The sequence below is a fragment of the Nesoenas mayeri genome (assembly GCF_963082525.1).
Source record: "Nesoenas mayeri genome assembly, chromosome: 2".
NCBI lineage: Eukaryota > Metazoa > Chordata > Aves > Columbiformes > Columbidae > Nesoenas > Nesoenas mayeri.
The window spans coordinates 147670931-147686545 of NC_137543.1; the positions used below are offsets into that span (position 1 = coordinate 147670931).

General features: G+C 40.4%; 1 protein-coding gene across 1 annotated transcript; it reads left to right on the top strand.

The window, feature by feature from the left end:
* The first annotated feature begins 1239 nt into the window (after positions 1–1239).
* On the top strand, positions 1240–15337 carry MTPAP (mitochondrial poly(A) polymerase). Its single transcript, XM_080339587.1, has 9 exons — positions 1240–1469; positions 3685–3857; positions 4398–4631; positions 4948–5172; positions 8859–9070; positions 10957–11183; positions 12378–12470; positions 12576–12649; positions 14391–15337. Exons 1-9 carry the CDS (start codon positions 1295–1297, stop codon positions 14727–14729), a joined length of 1752 nt encoding a protein of 583 aa, XP_080195713.1. The 5' UTR covers positions 1240–1294; the 3' UTR covers positions 14730–15337.
* The last annotated feature ends 278 nt before the right edge of the window (positions 15338–15615 follow it).

Here is a 15615-nt window from a genome sequence, read left to right on the forward strand (position 1 = left end):
CACTATTTGGTTCATTTGCTAAGAAACACCTGTAAAAAAATGCAAAAAAGTTTAAGATGATTAAAGGAAGAAAAAAATGAGGAAGGCAAAAGGGATTTAGGAAGAAGGTAGGCTACGGGAGAAGAGGTAAAAAGGAGAGAGTCCAGGCCTAGGAGAGGGTGGAATTGGCAGCACCTTGAAAGTGGGAGGTTAAGGCTGAGTAACACACCCTTAATGCATTAGCAGCTCTCATGCCAGGATACCTTAGGTATCCTCTTTCAGGAACTGGCTTGGGTTATTAGTTTTCCTAAACCCACAACTAATTTTAATGAAACCATTTTCCTCTTTTAGACCAGCTTCAAAGGGAAAAAGAGGAGTTTCTCCCCACATCAATGAATTTAAGAAGGATAGATCATAGGATTCCACAGGAAACTTGCGTACTTACCGTGAAGAGACAGAGAAAACACGTTTCTGCTCCCTGGCATGTGTACATACAACATAAACTGAAATGTAGTATTGTAAAAGGAATCTACTCTCTGTCTTCCAGATCATTCTGGGATACAATACAAGGATAATAAAGTTACAATAATTGCCTACAAACCCTGACTCACCCAGAGGCTACCAAGTGTGCAGCTTGGCAGTGAAGACATACTAACACACCAAGCAGCCACATGGCCCCTAACATACCCTACAGATGTACTCACAATTTTTACGTGAATTACTGGTTTTAAATACTAAAGAAAATGATGCCTTCTCCACTCCCCATCCAGGGAACCACACAGCAGGACAATGACAACTTGCTGGGTGCCCTGCAGCTCTGTGCCCAGCCGCTGCAGAACGTGGTCTCCACAGTGACCCTGCTTGTGCCTCCCTGGCGTGGGACCTGCCACCCGTTTTATTACGGTCCATGTTCCGCACGCACCCTGCCCCTCCTGCCCGCAGCCGGCGGGGCTCACAGCGGGGCAGCCGCAGGCCTGGGAGGCGGCCATGCAGCAGGGCCAGGCCGCTCCGCACTCCCTCACACCGGGCAGGCAGCTGCCGGCCCCGCACACTTGGGGCCTCACCTGGGCAGCTCGGTTTGTTCCCTCTGCCCAGAACAGACGGCCGCCTGCACCCGCATCCCGGGCTGGGATGGCCGGTTGGATTTGCCCGCTCTCACGTGCCCCAGGGGCACCAGCGGCCCTTCCCAGCCCGGCAAACGCCGTGCTGCCGACCTTCCGCGCCAGGCAGAGGAAGCCTGAGCCTCACCGGCTGCCGTCGAACGCGGCGCACGGCGCCTGCGCAGAGGCTGTGGCCGGCGCTGCGCGGCCCGGCAATGGCGCACCGCACGGGCGGGCGGGCGCTGTCTCTGCTGCGGGGCCGCCTGCCCCTCCCCGGCCCGGCGGCGGCGGGGGGCGGCTGCGCGGCCCGCGGGCAGGCCCAGCTCGGCTTCTCCGGCGCCGCGGTGCAGAGGGCGCCGCAGGTAGCCGGCGCCGAGGAGGCGGGTGAAGGTAGGGGGTTTCCCTCGTGGCCTGGCTGCCGCGTGGGGCCGGTTCGGCCCGGCTGTTTCTCCCGGGGCGGTGAGGTCAGGCGGGGGCCTGGGGAGCGGAGCGGCCGCCTGTCGCGCTTGCCGCCCGCGGTTCTGCTCCGGGAGAGCCGCCTGGGCCTTACTGGCGTCCTGGGCGTGAGGGTCCCTCAGGGCCCGGGGAGCCCCTGCCGAGGACACCGACGGGCACAGCGCCCGCGGGCAGCCCAGGGGACCGGTAAGGTAGAGATCAGCCAGAGGCAAACGAAGTGACAGTAATTATGTGGAGTGGAGCATCTCCGTTATGAGGAAAGGCTGAGGGAGCTGGGTCTCTTTAGCTTGTAGGAGACTGAGGAGTGACCTCATTAATGTTTATAAATATGTAAAGGGTGAGTGTCAGGAGGATGGAGCCAGGCTCTTCTCAGGGACAACCAATGATAGGACATGGGGCAATGGATACAAACTGGAATACAGGAGGTTCCACTTAAATATGAGAAGAAACTTATTCTCAGTGACGGTGACAGACACTGGAACAGGCTGCCCAGGGAGGTTGTGGAGTCTCCTTCTCTGGAGACATTCAAAACCCACGCCTTCCTGTGTAACCTCATCTGGGTGTTCCTGCTCCAGCAGGGGGATTGGACTAGATGATCTTTCGAGGCCCCTTCCAATCCCTGACATTCTGTGATTCTGTGGTTATGCTGAGGGACCCCTATAAAAAGCTGTTAGATTGATGCCGTGTTTTCGGCAGAAGCCGGGAACTGGTGAGCATGGTCCATCACCCATGTGCTGTGATCTGGGTGTGCCGTGTAACTCACAGCTAAAGCATTTGTGAGCCTGAGGTCTGTGCTGCTGCATATGTTTGTGCTTCAGAGCTTGAAGAACATTAGGTAGCAAGCTTTTCTTGAGGAGAAGATCAGGCTATATTGTCACAGTTTCACAAAACCAACAGTCTTCTGCTGTTCACACTCTTGTACTAATAAATATGCAGCCATATTAAGGAATTATTCCAGATTTCATTTAGTCATTCCTGTTTTGCTGTATAAATTGGGTCGTTAGTCTCACCTGGTTTGCTTCATGACAGTGTAAACACATTACCATCAGCATGCAGAGGGCAGTGTTAAAATAAAATAAAGCTATGGGTATTTATTACTTACAAGCCTGTGTGAGAGTACAGTAAATTTGTAAAATGAAAGATTTTTTGAAAATAATAAATGCTAAAAAGTGTCTTTAGATAATAGTTAATTTTTTCTTCAGACCACTGTATGCCTTGGGTTCCTCAAAATCAAAACCATAGAATAAAGAGCTCTATGTTGAATCCTTCTGTAGCAGATAGTAGCTGCAGAGAAATAACTCTTTGTTCTTCAGCTTCGCAGTCTGAATTGAGAATGGCAATATTAACAGGGAGCAGCTTCACAGGCTGTGGTGATGCGGTCAGTGGATTAGTTTGAGAGTTGTGCAGGGAGGTGATTACGATTTCAAATTCGGGACATGGTCCCTTTGGCTCTACATAATCAAGAAGAAAGTTTCTGTGTTTCTGGATGTTCCAGCATGTCTCATTTCCATGTCAGTTCTGTGGGTGTCAGCAACAATATAGATTGCCAGTAGTGTGATGATATGTGACTGATCTGTGGGTTTATTGTAGTAGAGTAGCTGAAAGTATAGTATTAAATGAAAATTTTGAGTAGGCGTTTACTGTAAAAGAAGGTGATGAGTTGTAAAAATAAGCAAGTGTCAAATTGTTCCGAAGGTGAAAGTGCTGGTTTTGTGGTAGCCGAGAGCGTATTTTTTTTTTATCTGCAGCTTGTCACAGGTCTAGCGCTGCCTCATACCTTAGCTGGTATTTCCAGACTTGTATGTAGAGTCTGACTCTGTGTGATGTTTTTTGATGGTGAACAGCAAATCAAAGAAAAGCAAAGATTGTATCAAGCCTCCTGTAGCATCAGGGGAAATCAGTATTGTTTTCTTCCTACATTTCCTATTCTTTGTTCTTACAAATGTGTGGATTTGTGAGTGAAATACACTTATGTTTGTGTCTTTCATTCATTCTTGATTGTTTTTTTTTTTTGCTGTAACCCTTTTAGAGAGTGAGGGCAAACCTTTGTTCAATTATTTAATCCAGAGGAAGAGATTAAGTGTACTAAAATCAGTTTTAAATCTTTCTGTTAATAAAGAAAAACCTTGATGTTCATTTCTTCTCACAGATGCTGAAGTCAGTACCAGAAAGAAGACATTCACCGAGGTTCAAACAGAACGATCAGAGCAAGCAGAACGGACCGTTTTAATTAAGTGCCCACAAAAACTCAACGAAAAAAAGCTATTGCAGTATTTATCCAGTCATGGAAACATTAAGAGTCATTTCTTTTTTGAAAATCGTGTAAGTAATTAACAAGGTAAACTAAAATCTAGACTTAGACAAAAAAAAGTAGCAATATTTGGTCGAGGCCTTATAAATGCAAGTTTAGCAAATTATATATAATTAGTATATTAAATTACTTTTTATCTTTGTTAATGTTTACAAGCTGCTGAGCAACAGAATTTTATTCATAAGTCAGCTAAAAAACACCTCATCTAAGAGATAGCTGGCAACTAGATTTGCAGTATATCTTTGAAACTTTTATAGCATTGTTAGTTGTTCTAACAATAGAGCTAAATTGAGCATTGCTTTTATGAAGATAGATTTTACAACTTTTATGTTTAGTGCTTACTGCCAAGAATAGCATATCTTAAATATTTTTGACCTCTTGTGAAAAAGTATCTAAAAAGTGTTGAGGTACAGAAGCTGGCATTCAGTTTCAGGACTGTCATATTAAACTGTCTCAGTATTCCCAAGAACATCTGAATAATATCAGTGCAATCAGTTCAGGGCTTGTATGCATTTATCTAACGCTTTCTGTTTCCATTCTTAATGTTTTAGGGTATCCATGCTTTAATAGAATTTTCAGAAAAGAACAGTATAGACTCACTGCAGGATGCTGTTGGAGTCCCAAGTGCTGCAGAGCATCATGTTGTCCCATTTAAATCTAGACTTTTTACTTTCACGCTGAAAAACCCAGTGAGTCAAGCTGCTGGAGGCACACCAGTTCACCTCTCTCCTCAGTTTCACATTCCAGTGAAAGACCTTATTCCAAAGCTTTGTCATGCAGACAGTGTAAGTAGAGGTTTCTAGATCTCTCTCAATTAAGAATGAACCATATCCATTTCAGATTTGCAAGTGGTCATGCACAACTTATAAAGCACTTTTTTAAAAAAAAAGTAACTCCTGTTAGAATTTTGTGTGAATGATTCTCCTACATTGAAACAAAAAATTACTCATTTTAATTGTCAAAATATTTTTTCTGTATGAAGTAAACCCGCCTGAGATTGAAAAAAAACCTTCTAGTTGCAGTGATGTTAAGTAAATGAAAATATGTTAGTGGATAGAAGATGGATCACTGTATTTTTACAATGTTTATTTTCTTAATTAGATAAGCAGTCAGATGTACATGCTACTGAATGAGTATCAGCTTACAGAAGAAAATATCAAGCTCCGATATCTGGCTTGTTCTCTGGTTCGGGATTTTGCACGTGCATATTTTCCAGACAGCACGGTTAAGCCATTTGGCTCTTCAGTCAACACCTTTGGCAAACTGGGATGTGATGTGGACATGTTTCTGGACTTCTATGATACACAAAAGCATGCTACAAAAATGGTAAGATTATGCTGTGCATCTTCAGTCTGTTGGATTTCTTCACCAGAGCACCCGTGTGCTGTTTCACATACAGGAATCAGGTTTTTTATATTTAAGCTTGACATGAGTTCATACTATAGATTGTGGACAAGTTTGAGTGTTTGGACTTGAAGACTTTCAAAAGCCTAAATAAAAGAGATCTTTCTTCCAATAGGAAGAAAATTATTTGGGTTTATGTAGACTTTGTACTGTCATGGTGAGTTTCACTGTGAAAAAAACCCTCATCCTCTGAAATTGACTTCAGCAATGTCAGACCTTAAGTTAGGTGATTCTGGAGTTTTGAAAACTTTTTATTTGTATGACAACAGATAGTGTGGGGAAAACTAGCTTTGTTTTCCATTAAAAAACATAAAATTACAATGGGCTTAAGCTTTTGAAGATTGAAGTTTGCTCAGCTTTTCTGTACAATTTTTATATTTCCATATGCTTTATTTTTAAAGAAATATCCCTTCAAACTTACACAGTTTTTAGTATTGCAGTGATCAAACACAATGGAAGCAAATATGTCAGCTGAAGAGTAGGATCATGTAGGAACCCTTTACATTTAAACAGTAAAGTAGTGTCTTAAATTTTGAGGGAAAAATCTTTCAAATATGTCTATTTTCATAGCATGCCTTGTAACTAGCTGTTTTCTCTGATATTCAGACTGTGTAGAAACAGAAGTTCTATTTTGAACTGAAGAGCTATTTGGTGATTGATGGGATTACTAGCAGTTGTCATTACTTGTAGATGGTTGACAGACTTATAATCGTGGGGATGCTGCAGCAAAAGCCATCAGGGATGCTGTCTGATGTGTGTGTCTTTAGGTTACATGATAGGTTAATAGGCGGTGTGGCACACTTATACTCTGTATGGTGCAACGAGGCTTTTGTCTTGCATGCAAGCAGTCTTCATGCACTAAAGATGATGATCATCTTGGTTTTGTTGAAATTTTGTAGTATTAAAACATGGGCAAATCAGCATTGTCGTGAAGGTATTTACAACAATAAGGTATGTTAGAGTATGGGCCTGTAAAGAGTATAAAAACCATTAGTGCAACTCTTGTGTCTGTGTTCAGGCATTGTCAAAACGGGAGACTGAGGTGCCAGCACCTAGAAAGCTTTGTGCTTTGTAGGTGTGGTGGATTAACACTGGCTGGCCTCCAGCTGCCTGCTCAGTTGCTCTCTGACTCCCCCCTCTTCAGCAGGATAAGGGGATAAAATAAGGTGAAAAAGCTTGTGGATAAAGACAGGGAGATCACTTACCAATTACCATCACAGGCAAAACAGACTCAACCTGGGGAAGATTAAGATAATTTATTGCCAGTGAATAACACAGTGGGATAGTGAGAATTTTTTTCAAAAAAAAAAGGCACCTTCCCAGCACTGCCCCCTCTTCCCAAGCTCAACTCCACTCCCATCGCTTCTACCTCCTCCCCCGAAGAGGCACAGGGGGTTGAGGAATGGGGGTTGTGGTCAGTTCATAACACTTTATCTCTGCTGCTTCTTCCTCCTGATGCTGTTCCCCTGCTCCAGCATGGGGTCCCTGCTATGGGCTGCAGCTCTTCAAGAGCTGCTTCTATGTGGGTGCGTCCCACGGGGTACCAGCTGAAATTGTCCAGCGTGAGGACCAGCTTTTGATGTTGTCTTGCAGAAGCTACCTCTGCATCCCCCCCCACTACTAAAACCTTGCCACGTAAACCCAGTACAGTAGGAAAATAAGATGTTGGGTGTATCTCCTGTGGTAGGTAACAGACAATGCTGCTGAGGAAGGCAAAAGTCTTATATAGTTGACAGTGTAATTGATAGGGATAATGATATTCTCCCAGGCAAATTGTATTACTAGTGTACCTAAGTTAACTACCTTAGAACAAGGGAAGACAAGGAGAGGTAGCTGTAGTTGTAAGGTGATAGATACAGCAGAAGTAGGAAAGCTATCTTCTGATTTCTTCTCTGTTGCAGCTTTTCAGAAGTTACCAGCAATGGAGGAGGACCAGGCATTTCAGCACCTATTTACATTAAATAACATTTTTTGAGTCTTATCGTAAACTGATTACTAATAGTGAATTCTAAAAGTAGCGAAAGTGGGAGCATTCTTTACCAAGAGTGGAGTTTGATGACAAATGCGGTGGTTTTTGACATGCGGGCACTTTGGGAGATTAGTAAATGACTTAAAACAGTGTTCTGTGATATTTTTAGAATAACAGGTTTTGCATTAAACCAGTTTTGCTTCTTGCTTAGGGTAATATGTCAGTTTACCTCAAAGTACTAGTTTATGTACATTTGCTGTTTTCAGTAACATGGCAAGAATAGGGGGAGAACCACAGGGTTGGTTCAAGCGTATCAGTACTTCATCCCGCTCAGCTGGCACCAAAGCTATGAATGAAGATCCTACCAATTATTAAGTGTCTGTTTTATCATTACAAAAAAGTCTTCATTCAGCTTTTGAGAGATATTGAGATGCTGTCTGAGAAGGCATGTTGTGATTTTTGTCACAAAGGTCTGAACACCAGCACGCCTATGTGTTGGCCGAGGCTGCATTTTTTTCCTTTGTGTTACCTGTCTCAATGTTGATAGTTAGAGGCTCCTTCCACTTTGAGCCAGCTCTGTTGTAATATGCAGCTACACAGGGCATCAGGGACCTCTATCCTGGTATGTCCAAACACATGTGCTGGCTGGAAAACTGTTGGCAAGAGGAGAGCAGGAACAGTCACCTCAGGGATTGCCAGAGTGACTCAAATTCAGCACCCAAAGTGGGTTTCTGGGAAAGGTTGCAAGGTCCATAACTTCTGAATTGTTTCACCTGTCTGTGTGTTTTAGAGGACTAGTTAGGTCACTGTGTAATGCTGTGTGTATAGTATGCGTTCACCTATGACATGTTCCAAGGGGGAGGATAAGTTAGTGCCAAGTGTTGGATTGGCAAGTAGAATTAGCTGAGGCTTAAAGACAGAGAAAGACTAAAAAGAGATATCATAGGTATGAAGTTATTTTATTGAGGTATAAACTACAAATATGACAATTCAAAATACAAAGACCTACAAGAAAATTAACTTCTGATGTCAGAATACATCCTCACATTTTTTTTTTATTTGCCAGAAAAACTGTATGTGATTTTAAGGATGATTTTAAGTTTACATTTTTTTATCTTCATTTTGAAGGGTTAAGTAATTTGCATGCTATTTTTTTTAAGTGAAAAAGACATTTTCCTTTACATTGATACTTGATTCACTAATAACACATTGTTCTTTGAAGATTCGAAATGGAATTACTGATTTTTTATATTAATGGTGGTTTGGTTGTGTTTTGCCCCTTCTTTATTTAATTGTATGCTCCTTTTTTCAGTCAGAGCATGTATGCTCTCTTGGGGATTCCAGAATTACTTGTTTTAGGCAATGGTGAGGTGTAGTATTATACCCTCATCTGAACAAGTAACTTTACAGTAAGTTGATCACTATTAACCTGTAAGAACTGAATCACTGAAAAATAATATAAAAGAGAAAGCAATATGTTTTTACCTCTTTCAAGTTCTGCGGGCTGACTTGAATCATTCTTGTCTTTCAGTCTCTAATTGTACGAACTCCTTTGCAAATTGCTGTAGTCTTTCAGAAGTATTCTTAAATATCTCTTTAGTTACAGAACTAACAGTTTACTTTTAAAATTTTCTGTTAGAAAAAAGGTCCCTTTGAAATGGAATATCAGATGAAAAGATTACCATCTGAAAGATTAGCAACTCAGAAAATTCTTTCTGTGATTGGTGATTGCCTTGATAATTTTGGTCCTGGATGTATAGGCATACAGAAGATACTCAATGCTCGCTGCCCGCTGGTGAAATTTTCCCATCAAGCAACAGGATTCCAGTGTGATCTGTCAGTCAGCAACAGGTGAGACCTGGTTTTAAAAACCTTAGGAAGAATGCTAATGTACTTATGTTCTGAAAACCTGTGATGAAAACTGTTTCATCTGCTCCTTTCTATGTTCTTAACAATTGATGGTTTTTACTTCTAGAGCTTAGGTTTTAATGTGCTTAAGATGTCTTTCTCCAGCATAAGAAATACTTGCTAGCTGAAACTGAAGACTTGAAAACCACTCTATACAATAAGTTTGGCTTATAAGGAATTGAAAGAAGGCAGCGTTCGTTAGTCATTACTTCCGTTTCTGTATATGGGCATGCACAGCCTTCTTTTGATTGCTTTTCAGATTAAGCAGCTCCACTGTGTTAATTCTTAGTGACTGAGCTTCTAGGAGTTTTGGAGTCATTTTTAATTCTTAAGAGCCTGTGTACACCTGTTTACTGGCAAGGTATCTTGAATACTGAATTAACTCACTGCATCAGAAAACAGAATCTGAAGTGTTCCCGTCGCTTAGGACCTTTAGCAGCAGTGCCCAATAGAGGGAGCAAGCTTCTTAGAAATACCTCTCTTTGCAACTGCTTTTCCACTTCCAGCTTGCTGTCATTTAGTTAATAGTAAAGCATATGCTTTTTTTTATTGTCACTTCATTAAGAAATACCTACGTCAATCCAGTATACATCCGTAGCCCTGCCATAAGGATACATAATCGAAAATGATTTACTAACCCTTTTCATTGCTGTTAGGGAATAGTAAAATATGAATTATTATTTCAGAATACTTTTGATACAACTTTTAGAGCAGATTTTCTGATTTGTCTACATCAAATAACATCAGATCCTAGACTGAATTTTGTAAATTACCCAAAGTTCTCTTTCAGAATAATCAGCAGTTGTTAAAGCAGTACTGAACATAAAGTTATTTTGTATATGCAGCCACACTGAAAGTCAGCATGCAGTTCTGTGCAAAATTCCTTGTAATTCTCTGCTGATGGTTTGGCTGTTTGGGACTGTGTGTGTTGTTTTGTTGTCATTTGGTGTAATAACAAACCTCTGCACACAAGGAAGCACTTCACAGCTGAAATTTTAGAAGTCCAGGTGTTACAAAACTTTGACGTGGTAAACTTCCCTGAAATGCTATGGTGGATTTTTAGAAGAATTCAGTGCAAGAGTGAGAGTAAAAACTCCTGCAGCTGTAGTTCAACAAGCACATTAGACTAAAACTGACACCAATATAAGTTTTGCTCTCACACTATGCTTCCATTTTTTTTTCAGCTTTTTTTTTTGCCCTCTCATTTGTACATGACATGGATATTTACACAACTATATGGTGATGCAGATCAAGAACTGATCCATCTGAAAACCTTTAACCTTCCAGATTGTGTGGTTTTTTTCAGCAGGACCAAACATTAGTAATTTGAAAGTTACCAAACTGACTTGTTTTGTAGATTTCATTATGTGTCTGTACTTCGTGTATTTTATTACTTTTTAAAGTTGCAAAAGAAGTTCTAGATTTTGTTGTTGTTGTTGTTATATACTAGGATAGGGATATTATCTAAAGTACCTCAGGAAGTTGTGGCTAAATGATGTTTTTCACTTTGATTCTGCACAGCCTCACACCTGAGTGATGGCGGTGCTTTGGCTGGTTGATTGTTTTTCCTCCCACTGTGAAGTGGAACAAGGAAACAGTGCAAATGCAGTATTATTGTTTAACTGCATCCTTCTTAGTATGGAAGACCACCAGGGATTTCATCCTGGACAATTTAAGGCATTCTCTTCTACTTTTTAAAATGCACAGAAGTTGTTTGGGTTTTGTTGTTTTGGGGGTTTTTTTATACCATTTTCTCTTAAAACTGATGATTTAGGGCTGAACAACAAGCACTGCATTTACATGTCTTTCACTTTTCATTTCTTCTTCAGCATTGCTATAAAAAGTTCAGAACTCTTGTATATCTATGGCTGTCTGGATCCCCGTGTAAGGGCACTGGTGTTCAGTGTACGATGTTGGGCCCGTGTTCATGGGCTTACAAATAGTGTTCCTGGTACCTGGATTACAAATTTCTCTCTGACTATGATGGTCATGTTCTTTCTGCAAAGGAGATCACCACCCATCATTCCAACACTAGACCAGCTTAAAGAACTGGCAGGTAAGGGCAGCTCTTTATGTGTTTATTGAAGTGACTTTCACATTTGTTTCCTCTAAAATGATGAATAAACCCAAGAAATTTCTTTATGGTCTCCAATACCAATGCATATTATGTGTACCTTAAGTTTGATGGAATATACGGGTTTTACTTGTTGGAGTTTATTTGTGAAAATAATGCATTTTCAATACAATACTAAATTCTATTTAGAGGAGTTAGGCTTGTTCTATGCCTCAGGTAATTAAAAGTCATTTATTTGCTCGACCGTTTTTTGTTTTTGTTTTGTTTTTTGGTTTTTTTAGAAGACTTGTAGGGTCTTAAATGTCTGCAGTGGTTAAGGATTTCGTGCGGATTGATGCGATGTGTGTATTGTTTTATAGATACCAAATGTTTAAAAGAAAGGCTTTATTTTTTCCTTACGATTTGTAATATCCTTGAGACAGACGGTTCAGGCCATCTGCAAGTAATTCTTTTATCTTTGCAAACAAGCTGTTCTGGCTCTTTCATACATAGCTTTCAGGGTGTATTATCTTCAGTAAATCTTACAAAAGCGTAGAAACTGACACCCCAAGTTCTTGATTCCTCACTCATGCCTTCTGCTTATTGATATGCATCCTTGGAAGCTTTGAGTGCTTTGAGTGGAGAAAAAGGTCTGTGCTCGGTTACTTTAATATCCTTTTAAACATTTCTATCAGAATTCTACAGAATTTTTATACAGTAAACAAAACATCTGCCCTGAAATTTTACAAGAGTATTCTTAATTCTCTTTAAGTTTTTCAGAAAAAGACAGTGGACCCTGAGTCTAATTTTTTGGAAACCTTCTTGTAGGTATTAACCTCAGAGATTTGTGTTGTTTTGCGTATAATAAAGCTCTGTATGCAGAGATATCTGGCTTGTTATTGAAAATAAGTAACTTCAGAGATACAAAGATGTCATATACCTTATTCCTGTAGGCTTTTGAAAATACACCATTTACTCATGCTCTTTTGCTTTACCTGTCCATAGACCTTTTTTTTTTAAAACCTTTAGCCACTTAATTTGAGTCTTAACCTGAAAGTTCAGTTGTGAACTCCTAATTTGATTTACTTAATATGATAGCATTATTGAATTCAGTCATGTCTGTTATCTGAATTTTATTATATGCAGTGGTGTTTTGTTGTTTATCACTTCAAAATATGCCTGCGATTTTTATTCCAGATGAAAAGGACAAACATGTAATTGGAGGATATGATTGCTCATTTGTTACTGATTTAAGCAAGATTAAACCTACAAAAAATACAGAAACACTTGGTAGGTAAATCTTAATCAACTTTTTTTCTTTTATATTTTCACGAGCGTATTGAATATAAACTTTTCCTTAATGTTACTGATGGCTGTTGTTTTCCTTTCCCTTAGATGTATTGTTGGGTGATTTTTTTGAATTTTTTGGAAACTTTGATTTCAGAAGGAATTCCTTAAACCTTCGAAAGGTAAATGAGTTTTAATCTCTCATCATTATCCATTGAATTTATCTGTTTGCTTTTTGACAAACTGCAAATGCTAAGCAACAATTTCTGTCGTTTTTAATTGTACATATGATGTACACGTAAATTGGTTGCATCCAGAAACTGACTCATTTCTGTTAAGGAAGAGAGTTTTCCTCTCACAGCCTAATCACTTACAGCACTGTTAAGAACATTTACAGTGTCATTACTTGGATATGATGGAAAGCACAAACTCTGATGTTAAGTCTGTATGTTTTTCTTGAAAATCCTGTAAAAAAAAAAAAGTGGCAGTTTTTAAAAGTAGAAGCTGTTTTGCTTCTGTGAGAGGAAAACTTAAAATGTCATGATATATGGCATAGCAAAAGTCTGTGACAAACCTTCTATATGAACAGGCTTTGCATGAAAGTTGGGAGTGCAGACCCAAACAGTGTCTGCATTAAAACTTCCAGCTGAGTTCTGAAACTTGCTTTTGGCACTTGAGTGTCCTACTGCAGTTCGTATCAGCCCACAGCAAGCGTACTTACAACTCAGTAAGCGTGACAGATAACGTGATTGTTCTGTGCTATCACTTTGTTTTACTTTATATGTTTAAGTCATGCTATTTATTGCTATGTGTGTCTGTATGCAAGTATAATAGAAAAATATATATAAATGTAACTACCTTAACTCACACCTGTTCCTGCTGGACTGTTGACAGGGTGGGGGGTGTCAGTGCTGTGTTGCTGTGCGGGCACTCTCGTTTGTGTTCTGTTTCCTACTTGGCACCATGGATTACTGACATAGGAGCTCTTTTTGCTGCTGTGGGTTCATCCTAGAAACTGATTCATTAAGCTGGAGAACTTTTGTTTGCCATTAAGCCTTACAAAAGACAAGCAAAAATAATGCACGTGCTGGAGCCTGAGCTAGTCAGAGGAAGTGTCTGTGCTGCTGGTGTTTTCCTGTTTAATCAGTGAGTCCTCTGGCCATGGGGCAAGCGCATGTAGCATGTGTGTGGACACTTCCTGGACCAGCAGTAGCTGGTAGGTTCCTGCTAGAGCTTGCGGTGGAAGATGTGAAGAGGTTCTGTGATACAAAGCAGCTCAGCTAAGTGCCACTGATAAGGACTGACGTGGAAGTGCATTTAAATAGTAAATACACAGTTGTCAACAGCTTGCGTTATACTGGAGCAAGTGCCCGAAAGTGGACCATGACCTCAATAGCTATGTACTGAAAAGACAGACTGAACTGGGAGGAATTTCAGCCAAGGCAGTAATCTTGTTTTGTTATGCTACCTCTTAATGAGCACTGTGAGGGGAATGGTTTGAACAGTTTAAGTGCATGTAGTAGTTTATCAAACTGGGCTTACATGCAGGTTAATATGACATGCTTGTTCTGGCCATACACAAATGGAGATAGGAGTAGGAGGTTGCAATGAGTGAGGTCTGAGGTTTGTGGAAAAGCAAATGGGAAAAGGGCCAAAAAGACAGGCTAAGCTGTAGTTGTGTGTTCTCTGCCTTGAAGAAAATGTAAGCTGAATGTGGTAAGGCAAACCACCGCAGCGAACAGGAGTCATACAGTCAGGTTGACAGGAAAATTAACTTGATTGATAATGACTGTTGTTTTTGCAAAAAGTTCTCTACTAGGTCAAAATACTTTTAATGCTAATGTAATAACTCAAATGATTTGTTATTTCCTCACCCTATAATGCATGTATGCAACTTTGGCTTTTTCTTTGCACTGTCTGCAGGGAAAGGAAGTAAATAAACCTGAGTCGTCTCCTCTTTATATCTGGAATCCCTTTGAACAAGACCTTAATATCAGCAAGAATGTTAATCAGCCACAGCTGGAGAAATTTGTAGCTGTGGCCAGAGAAAGTGCCTGGATTTTACAGAATGAAGATAAAACTCAGCAAACGATCAAGAAAGAGCCTTGGGGACTGGCAGCTCTACTGATACCATTTGGAAAAAGTAATGCCAGCAAGATGAAGAATAGGATGAAAGGAATAGGAAGTGAAACAATCAGAAGCCTCTTGGACTCTTTAAAGTTAAACAGTGCGAACAGTCTACAAAAAGCAGTGGGAAAGTGACTTTTCAGCACAGAAACACAATATTCTGTTTTAGGAATTGAATGTGACACACATTACGAAGAACATTACTTTTAGTATTTCTATTATGGTGAAATGGAGAGATAAATGACCTCTGTTTTCCATCGTGATGCTTTTTGTACAGGTCTGCATTCTTTCTGTACGTTTTTCTCCTTGCTCTTCATTTTTCCATCTGTATTATGAATGAAGAGCATTCAAATGCAAGTTTTACAGGTGCGTTTTGGAAGTAGCCTTCAGTTGGACATGGGAAGACAGAAGCAGCATGGGAAAAAGCCTTTGGGAATTCTGTTGGCTAAAATACAAGTGATATGCTAAATAAAAGCTCAAGAAACAACCAGCTTTCAGTGGAACCACAGTTTGAAATAAGATGAATGTGTTAGAACCATTGCTTCCATTCCAATCATGTTCTGGAAGCCCATAAAACCTAAGTGCATGATCTATTTTTGCAGTTGTTTTCCATTCATGTAGATAGTGCCAAGACAAAATAAAGAGAATGGAAGTAGATAGTAGGGTTTGCAGTTTCATAAAGTATCTCTCTCCAAGGGTAGTGCAACTGTTTTGTGTTGTAAAAGTGGTTTTGCTCTTTTGTTTGCCACCTGATCTCAGGTTTCTTCAGTCAACTCTCCTTTGTTTTCTGTACCTATAGGACTGGTTCCCACCCACGCTTGCCTGTGCACTCGTGTTCTTCATTTAGCCTTCACTTTAGACCTGTATTTCAGGTTCAGGCAGGGCTTTTTGCGTGCTCTTCTTGCGTCATCACTTTCCTCAAAGTTGCTGTGTACTAGGTGACACCAAAGCCCTCCTCATGCTATCCCTTGCAGAGAGATCTTTCATCTGCAGAGATCCTTAAGAAATCATATATCGTACT

Excerpts from the sequence above, each read along its gene's own strand:
- MTPAP (XM_080339587.1), top strand. The coding sequence starts at position 1,295 with ATGGCGCACCGCACGGGCGGGCGGGCGCTGTCTCTGCTGCGGGGCCGC. Across the intron at positions 12,471-12,575 it reads AAAAAATACAGAAACACTTG|ATGTATTGTTGGGTGATTTT; the intron begins GTAGGTAAATCT and ends CCTTTCCCTTAG. Across the intron at positions 12,650-14,390 it reads ATTCCTTAAACCTTCGAAAG|GGAAAGGAAGTAAATAAACC; the intron begins GTAAATGAGTTT and ends CACTGTCTGCAG.